The sequence below is a fragment of the Tupaia chinensis genome, unplaced genomic scaffold (assembly GCF_000334495.1).
Source record: "Tupaia chinensis unplaced genomic scaffold, TupChi_1.0 Scaffold000146_1, whole genome shotgun sequence".
Classification (NCBI taxonomy): Eukaryota; Metazoa; Chordata; class Mammalia; order Scandentia; family Tupaiidae; genus Tupaia; species Tupaia belangeri.
The window spans coordinates 7,106,281-7,116,157 of record NW_006159616.1 but is presented as its reverse complement, the minus strand read 5'-3'; the positions used below and the strand labels follow the sequence as shown (position 1 = coordinate 7,116,157).

The window sequence follows — 9,877 nt, the reverse complement described above, 5'->3', positions numbered from 1 at the left end:
AAAAAAAAAGAGAGAGAGAGAGAGAGAGAGAGAGCGACAGCCTTTGTTCTGGGGGTTGCACATCCAGCAGCACCTTCATCGACCAATGATATGGACTGAAGCCTGACCTTCAGGCTTTAAGTTTTAAGCAAATTTCTCTGAACAGTTTTTGATTCTAATCTATTAAAAGTAAAACTGTTTTTCTTGAAATAAAAAAGTGCATTAAAAAAAATACCTATTAATACTGTTGAATGACTGTAGTAAGCATGCCCAATTTACTCACTGAGGTTTATGCCTATAGTCAGACGTGTTCAAAGATACGTATATATTAGCTGTGCTTGCTATGGAAAGTTTTTTAATTAATTAAGATCCTAAGTGAATCAATAAAATGTGAAAAAAAAAGAAAGGCATGAAGACAACTGTACATACCAGGGACAGTGTGAGAGAAGGAGGGAAACTGGCAGACGGTGAGAGGTAGGGAATTGGGGAGGGGGAAGAAAAATATATAAAAGAAACAAGAAATAGAAAATTATTTGTTAGGACCAGCAGTTCACTGGACTTCCATGTAGTTGACCACGGTTCAAGTCCTGGACCCGGTGGCTTAAACTCATGCCAGGCATGTGTGCATGCATGTCCAAGTCCTACGAGGAGAATGGAGAAGGGATTGCGGCGTGGCCATCCCCCCTGGGGGGTGATTTCTCGCTTTCTGTTTCTCTGTCTCTCTGTCTGTCTGGCGAGCGCACGCGCCCTATAGCAAAAACCTCTCAAAAAAAAAGAAAAAAAAGAAAAAAAAGAAAATTATTTGTTGTTGCTAATATGTTTGATTAAGCCAATATACAATGTATTCTGGAAAATTTCATTTTGATGTACAGTGAATGACTGTAAATAAAAAAATAAATAAATAAAGGGAAAAAACCCAACTTAGCAGCACAGTGGCTCTGTGGGGCAAGGAAACCCACACAGATAACTGAGCATGACCTTCCAAGGAGAATGAACTAAAGTGAGACCAAAGCAAAGCAAAAACCAGGCCAAAATATGGTGCTGACCAAGGACCTTAAAACTAGAATTTTCTTAGCCTCGATTTATTTCTTATGTATGAAAATTTCCTTTCAGAGTTTAAAAGTGACTGGCCACACAGGGCCAGGTGGTGGCACAGTGGTAACACAACTGGATTCATATGGACAAGGTCCTGGGTTTGTGTCCTGGGACCTCTCTCAGCATGCCAGGTGTGGACATGTGCTCGTGACCCAGGCTGCTGAGCCTGGGGTGGACGGCGTTGTGAAGACCCTGTCAGGATGCCCGAATGACTTCTGAAAGGGTCTTACCATGTCAGGATCCCCCTGCTCCAGCCTCCCAGCTAGCTAGGACTACAGGGGCACGCCACTGTGCCCAACCTGCTTAGGCTGAGCTGGGAACTGAACCCAGGCCTCCTATGTGACCTTAGCCTTCAAGCTGCAATGCCTTAGTAGCAAGTGCCACTGAGGCCTCTCACATGAATCTTGACAACAAAAAAAGATCTACCTTAAGCAAATGGTCCCAAAGTTCCTTAGAGGACTGAATATTGTACACCTGACATCCAAACAGAGCAGTTTGCTTTTATAAGAAATGTCATTGGGGCCAGCACATAGTGTGGAGGTTAAGGTGCTGGATTCTACATGGCTGACTGAATGGTTAAAGTCCTGGACCCGGCGGCTTGAAAAACACATTGGGTGTGGGACCAGCAGAGGGCCTAATGGGTACACTGCTTGAATCTGACATGGCTGACCGTGGTTTAAGTCCTGGACCCGGTGGCCTCAAACTCATGCTGGGTGTGTGTGCCCAGGATCTCGAGAGAAGGGAGTGCAGCACGACCATCTTCCTGAGGGAATATTTCTCACTCCCTGTCTCTCTGTCTCTCTGTCTCCAAAGTGCATGCGCCTTAACAGCAAAAATCTCTCCAAAAAACTTAAAAAAAAAAGAAAGAAAAGAAAAATACACTGGGTGTGTGCATGCATACCCAAAATCCTGAGAGGAGAATGCAAAAGAAGAGACTGCATCGTGGCCACTCCCCCTTGCCTGTGACTTCTCACTCCCCCTGCCACCCCTGTCTGGCATCTGGTAAGCATACATGCCCTACAGCAAAAAAGAAAAAAACAGTCATGAAAAGTAAAACATAAACCCCATGAATATCTTTTTCTTTTTTAATAGTTATGTTTCTTTTTTTCTTTTTTAAAGAAATTTTTAATTTAACTTTATTTATTTATTTTAATGTGAGGAGAGAGGGACACAGTAAGAGAAAGCGAAAGAGAGAGAAAGCAAGAAAGCAAGCTGCCAGGTCTTGGACTTGAACTGTGGTCAGCCATGTGGGAATTCAGCATCCTTAACCACCACACCACCTGCTGGTCCCAACCCCATGAATTTCATTAAAAAGGCTCCTTTGGGGGGACCAGCAGGTGGCGTTGTGGTTAAGGTGCTGGACACTCCCACACAGCTGACCCCAGTTTGAGCCCCAGACTTGGTGGCTTGCTTTTTCACTTCCTCTTTCTCTCTCTGTGTATCTCTCTCTGGTCAAATAAAAAATAAAAGAATAAACAAAGTTAAATAAATAATTTTTAAAAAAGGGCTCCTTTGGGAATTCTCTTAATAAATAAACAAGAGAATAGAGCCAGTGGATGGCATGGTGGCTAAAGCAACTGGATCCCACATGGCCAACTATGTGGTTCAAGACTCAGACCCGGAGGCTTGAAAAACATAGGCGTGTGTGCCCAAAGTCCCAAAAGGAGAAGAAATGGAGGAAGGATTGCAGCATGACTGTTCCCCATTGGGGTGTTTTCTCATTTTCCCTCTCTCTCTGTGTCTCTCTTAGGTATTAAGATAAATGTATTTATTATTTATTAAACTTTAAAATAAACAAACGAGAATAAAAAAGAGTGACAACTGCGGCCGGCAGGGGTATGGTGGTTAGAGGTGCTGGACTCCCACATGGCTGACTGTGGTTTAATCCTAGACCTGGTGGCTTGCTTTTTCACTTTCCCTCTCTTACTCTGCCTCTCTGATCAAATTGGAAAATAATAATAATAATTAATAACGTTAAAAGAAAGAGTGACTATTAATACACTTGTGCTTCATTTTCCAGATGGGCTACACCTTATGTTCTTGGCTCTGAAAGAGTCCTACAGGGTACGGTTACTGGAGGATCCTGGATTGTGAGCTCTTAGGTGGGAATTCTTTTTTTTTTTTTTTTTTAATTTGCCAGAGGCCATGTGCATTTGTGGGAGAAAGACAGAAGGGAATGATGAAGTACCACCCATGGGCGATGGCCATGCTTCAACCCCTTTTCCTCCATTTCTCCCTACTTTCTGGATTTTAGACACACATGCGTACTTGCCCAGTGTGCTTCTCGAGCCACGAGGTCTGGGACTTGAACTGTGCAGTTGGCCATATGGGATCCAGAGGCCTTAACCACCATGCCACCGGCTAGGCCGGCTGTGTGTAATTACAGAATGTTCCCCGAGCACCAGCACTCGGCGGATCTATCAGGGCATCCGTCCGCCTTTGCTGCACTAAGAAAGATGAGCTGGATCAAATCCATGTCTAGAGGCAGGACTTTAAGTACCTGAAATGTACAGCAAACAAGGTCAAAGCAATGTGCCGGTGCCTGGACTGGCTCTTCTCTTTTGGAAGGTTATATTAGCAGAAAGTCAGCTGAGGCCCTTGGGGAACCAAGGTACTCTGTTTCTGTTTTGACCTGGGTTCCCCCCGCCTGCCCACACCTGAGTGCAGCTCTGTAGTCCGACAGCTCTGGCCAGCTCACTAGTCCTTCTGAGTCCTTGCTCAGAAGTCCCGCAGGCCCAGACTTCAGTCTCCTTCCCTGTGCGCTATCTACCTCGCTTCTGTAAAGACCAGTGAGGAGAGCCTGCCATCGGGACTGGCTCCACGGCCATCAGTGCCATTCTTCAGAGCTTTTGCTAGAGGGCACATGTCCTTGCCAGAGATAGAGAAGAAAGCACCCCCTCCCATAAGAAATGGTAATACTGTAATCTCTTCTCTCTTCTTTTGGGATTTTGGGCACCTGGTGTGTTTCTTGAGCTGCTGGAGCTGAGACTTGAACCCAGTGTTGGCCATGTAAGGTCCAGCTGCCTTAACTACCAAGCCATGGAGTCAACCCAAGGAGTTTCCTTCGTCTTTTTAAAATTATTTTATTTATTTATATTTTTAAATTTGACCAGAGAGGAACAAAGTGAGAAAGAGGGAAAGTGAGAAAGCAAGCTGCCAGGTTTGGGACTTGAACTGCAGTTGGCCAGGTGGGAGTCCAGTGCCGCTAATGACCACGCCACCCACTGGCCCCCCATACCCAAGAAGTTTTCTTTAAGTACATTTGTTTTTACTTAAATTCACATTTAAAAAATTATTTATACCCAGAACCAGCAGTTGGCGTAATGGCTATGTTGCTAGAATCCCATGTAGTCGACCGCGGTTTGAGTCCTGGACCTGGTTTCTAGAACTCATGCTGGGCACCTGTACATGCGTAAAAGGAGAATGGAGAAGGGATTGTGGCATGGCCACCCCCCGGGCGGTGATTTCTTGCTTTCTGTCTTTCTGTCTCTTTCTGGTGAGTACCCTATAGCAAAAACCTCTCAAAACTATATCCCTAGTACACCACCATTAATAAAGTGTGTATTTTTTAATACCTAAAATTGTAAGTGCACAGCTACTGAACAGAGAACGGTGGTCTGCACACTCTTTACAATCAGCTCACGTGCCACTAGCAGCACAAGTAACCATGGTGTGGAAACAGTGCTCCAGCCATCGAGAACACACCTACCGTCCCTCTGTAATGTTGGGAGGCCAAGGGGACAGACATTTTTCCTGTTGGGCACAAGTGCCAGCAAGAAACCTTGCATTGCTCTTTCTTTCTTTTTTGAAGTTTTGCTATAGGGCATGGATGCTCGCCAGAGAGAGAGAAAGTGAGAAATCACTCCCAGGGGCATGGCCAGGCTGCAATCCCTTCTCCTCCATTCTTCTATAGGGACTTTAGGCACACGTGATTTTTAAGCCATCAGGTCTGGGACTTGAACCACAATCAGCCGTGTGGGAGTCCAGCGCCTTAACCACCATGCCATCTGTTGGCCCCCCACTGCTCTTTCCTAATAGAGGAGAGCAACAGTGCAGACGGCAGTCAGCTACCATAGCTGAGCTCAGCCCTGAAGCATGCAGCAGCTCACAGGGACCACCAGACATGGGAACCATGTGACAGAAAGCGTGCCATGTGACAGAAGGAGAAGTAAACTCAGAAACCAGAACTTGTACTAGGGTTCAAATTCTGGACACATTCACCCACGAGAAGGAGCCGTGCTGCACAGTGAAGTCAGCCGGCAGAGCCGCAGCTGTTTTCTGGGATGCCTGCATCAGATGGTCCAAGCCTCTCGAGAACCAGAACACAGGTCCAGAGGCCAGGAAAGAAATGCCTACCTTCTCTGCATGATCTTCGGAAGGTCAAGGTAGAGTCAATCTCATTCTTAATCTTGATCAAGGCATCCAATACCATTGGACCACACCTGACAAAGAAAATAATCAGGTCATATTTATGTCAACTTCCACCTCCTTAGAATAAAAAAAAAAAAAATTTATTTTAATTATATTTATTATAAAAAAAAAAAAAAAAAAAGAATGACTTTTTTCTATGTATTTATTTATTTAAATTTGACCACAGAGGGACAGAGTGAGAGTGAGATAGAGAGAGGGAGAGAGAGAGAAAGTGAGAAAGCAAGCCACCAGGTCCAGGACTCAAAACTGCAGTCAGCCATGTGAGAGTCCAGCACCCTCAACCACCACGCCAACCTGCCGGCCCCTCATTATTTTTCAGTTTTGACCAGAGAGAGAGAGACAGAGGGAAAGTGAGAAAGCAAGCTGCCAGGTTCGGAACACAAACCACTCTGCCACATGGGGGCCCAGAGCCCCTACCGCCATGCCACCTCCCTAGGCTTTACTGTAAGGTGGTTGGAGACACTGACTGTATCCACTGCTTTTCTTACCCATCTGGCTTCTAAGGTCACTCTGAATTTTTTCTATAGTCTTATTTTTAAACATTTTTACAAATTTTAGGTATGGCATAGTTCTATTCTGATGATCACAATATATAAACATTTCTAGGAAATGAAAAGCTAGAGAAGTAGTAGTGAAGTGTGGGGTTAGGAAGTAATTTCTACACGGGCAGTTTCTGTTTGTTCTTCTAAAACTAAATACAAAGTTTTCCCCAATAATTTATTTAAAATTCTAGTTTTACTATTTGGGATCTAGACAAGCAATAGCTTTATTTATTTATTTATTTATTTTTAAGAGACGTTTTTGCTATAGGGTGCATGCGCTTGCCAGAAAGAGAGACAGAAGGCGATAAATCCCCCCCTGGGGGGATGGCCACACCCCAATCCCTTCTCCTCCATTCTCTCGGGATCTTGGGCACACATGCACACGCACCTGGTGTGAGTTTAAGCCACCGGGTCCAGGAATCGATCCATGGTCAACTACATGGGAGTCCGCAACATAGCCATTACGCCAATTGCTGGTCCCATACAATAAATAGCTTTAAATGGTTAGTTAGCAATGAATATAAGGCTTTAACAGAAATGTGGTACCTAAAGACCGAAAGAAACAAACCACCCACAGTTACATCCAAGTCACCGTGGGCATCCTGGGACCCATGGGGGCAGTGCTGTGATGCTAAGAATGGCTGAGCTTGGGGCAGGCTTGCCATTCAAGGGCCTGAGAGCCTGGTCAGAGCCCCAGCTCAGCCGCTCACCAGCTGACAGGCAAACAACGTCATCTCTGCCTAAGTATGTCATCAACAGAGCAGAAATACCCGACAGGACTGCTGGAGGAATGTTAACGCGAGGCACTTTGAGCGGCATCTGCTGCATAAACGCTAGTCTGACTAGAATCGTCATGCTCTTCTTGTTATCTGAGCTGGCGAGACTGTGGTCTTCCCTCCTGGTCTCAGTCCTTACACTGCTGGTCCGCAGTTATTCCTTCTACTTTGTCCAGTTGCTAAACATCTGTCTGAGGGGAACTCTGATGAGGGCTACTCTGCCATTACCGGAAGTGAACGCAATCATTTCTGAAATATTTTTATCATTAAAAATAGTTATGGGGGACCAGCAGGTGGTGTGGTAGTTAAGGTGCTGGATCCCACATAGCTAACTCGGTTGAGTCCCAGATCTGGTTCTTACCTTTTTTCTAAGATTTTGCCATAGGGTGTGAACACTCACCAAAGAGAGACAGGGAGAGACAGACAGAGGGAAAGTGAGAAAGTCCCCCCTGGAGGGATGGCCATGCTGCAGTCTCTTTTCCTCCTACATTCTCCTCCTAGGATTTTGGGCGTGATTTTCAAGTCACTGGGTTTGGGACTTGAACCATGATCGGGTATGTGGGAGTCCAGCATCTGAACCACCAAGCAACCTTCTGGCCTTGTGTTGGGCGTGATTTTTCTTTCTTTCTTTTTTTTTTTTTTGGAGAGGTTTTCGCTATAGGGCGCGTGTGCTTGCCAGACAGACAGAGAGAGAGACAGAAAGAGAGAAATCACCCCCCAGGGGGGATGGTCATGCCGCAATCCCTTCTCCTCCCTTCTCCTCTCGGGATCTTGGGCACGCACGCACACACGCCCGGTGTGAGTTTTAAGCCACTGGGTCTGGGACGCGAACCGCGGTCAACTACGTGGGAGTCCAGTGACATAGCCATTACGCTAACTGCTGGTTCCCTTACCTTATTTATTTAAAAAAAAAAAAATTACTGTATTTAATTTTATTCATCGTCATTATTTTATTTTTTTGAAGTTGGCGAGAGAGAGACAGAGAGAGAGAAAGAAAGTGAGAAAGGAAGTTGCCAGGTCTGGGACTTGAACTGTGGTCAACCATGTGGAAGTCCAGGAACCTTCACCACCAAACCATCTGCAGGCCCCATGGCTCTTATCTTATAGCCAGCAAGGAAACAGGGACCTTGGTCTTCTAATATCTGAGGAGAGACTGAATTCCTCTAATAGTGCAAACGAACTGAAAAGATATTCCCGTGGGGCCTAGAAAGGAATGTGGCCTGTTGATGCCTTGATTTTAGGCTGACAAGTCTGGTACCAGTTTGCTGACCTATGGAATCATAAGATAGGTTTATGCTGTTTTAAGCCATTAAGATTGTGGTAAACAGAAAACTTACACATAAGTCCAGATCACATTTACTATTTTAACCTCATCCCCACCTTATCCTACCATCAGTCAAGCCAAATTTCTGGAGTTTATCATTATTAGAGGATACACAGGCCTAGAAATATAAAATGAAATAAAAACATTTAGCATTTTTAAATTGGTAATATGCTAAATGAATTTAAATGCTGTACATAAAGTCAAATTTTACATTTCTATATTTTATATTTATATTCCTCTATTTTCATTAGAGGAAGGAAAGGAATTTTACAAAGTTTTCTTTTTCTTTTTTGAGAGATTTTTGCTATAGGACATGTACACTTGCTAGAGAATCGGAGAGACAGAAAGTGAGAAATCACCCCGACAGGGCATGACCACACCACAGCCCCTTCTTGTCCATTCTCCTCTAGGGATCTTGGGTACTCATGCACGCACACACACGCCCAGCATGAGTTTCAAGCTGCTGGGTCCAGGACTCAAACCATGAGAGTCTAGTGCCTTAACCACTATGCCACCTGCTAACTCCCAAAGTCATTTTTCTTTCTTTCTTTTTTTTGGGAGAGGTTTTCGTTATAGGGCACATGCGGTCGCCAGACAGAGAGAGAGACAGAGAGATAGAGAGACAGAAAGCGAGAAATCACCCCCCAGGGGAGATGGTCACGCCCCAGACAGACAAGAGAGACAGAAAGTGAGAAATCACCCCCCAGGGGGGATGGCCACGCCGCAATCCCTTCTCCTCCATTCTCCTCTCGGGCACGCACGCACACGCGCCTGGCGTGAGTTTAAGCCACCGGGTCTGGGACTTGAACTGCGGTCAACTACATGGGAGTCCAGTCACATAGCCATTACGCTAACTGCTGGTCCCCCAAAGTCATTTTTCTTGATGTGAGCTTTCTTTCTTTCTTTTTTTTTTTTAAAGAGAGGTTTTTGCTATAGGGCATGTGCGCTCACTGGAGAGACAGAGAGACAGAAAGTGAGAAGTCACTCTGGGGGGATGGCCACACTGCAACCCCTTCTCCTCCATTTGCCTCTAGGGAATTTGGGCATGCACCTGGAATTAGTTTTAAGTCACCAGGTCTCAGACTTGAATCGAAGTCGACTACATGGGAGTCCAGCGACTGGTCCTTTAACGTTAGCTTTCTAATCAGGTACCTGCCTCATTCTTGTTTTAATACCAGATAATTTCTAGAAAAACTGGATGTTCTCAGATTTTTCAAGCCTTTGAAGCATATCCCTGTACCAAGTCAAAAGTTCTACTTCCTTTATCAAATACCTGGCTTTCATACATACTCACTTATTCAGATCAATTTCATAGGTCTGCATACGAGGTTTATCTCCAGCCTTGTCTGGGTCCCACCGGTAGATGGCAAATTTCTTGATTCGGGGAGCTGTGGCTGCAGCTGTCTGGGCGCCTCGGCAGGCCTGAAATTTTAAAAGTTCACAGAAAGGAAAAACAAATTGCAAATGGAAGATAATTCCTTCCATTTAGCTGGCACAGTAAATAAAAACACTGGACAAAAAGCTGTACGTTACTGGCAGTCTTCCTGGGAGAGGCACGGTTGTCTGATATCCAACCTGTATTAAATACCTATCTTATGCCAGACAAGGTCCTAGGGGCTGGTGATATTGCTCTTAATAAAACAGACAAAACCTTTGTCTTTGTGGAACTTATTTGCAATGGACAAGAATAGGGGCCAGCAGATGGCATGGCGGTTATGTCGCTGGACTCC

The 9,877-nt window shown here is 45.0% G+C and overlaps 1 protein-coding gene across 1 annotated transcript in view; it reads right to left on the bottom strand.

Annotated features, from left to right (window-relative positions):
- Positions 1–9,877, bottom strand: part of SDHB (succinate dehydrogenase complex iron sulfur subunit B) — a 47,445-nt gene that overhangs the window by 28,121 nt on the left and 9,447 nt on the right. Inside the window, exons 2-3 of the mRNA XM_006145230.3 lie at positions 9,442–9,569; positions 5,431–5,516 (exon numbers count right to left, since the gene is read on the bottom strand). Coding sequence (XP_006145292.1) covers positions 5,431–5,516; positions 9,442–9,569 — 214 coding nt within the window. The remainder of the gene's footprint in view (positions 1–5,430; positions 5,517–9,441; positions 9,570–9,877) is intronic.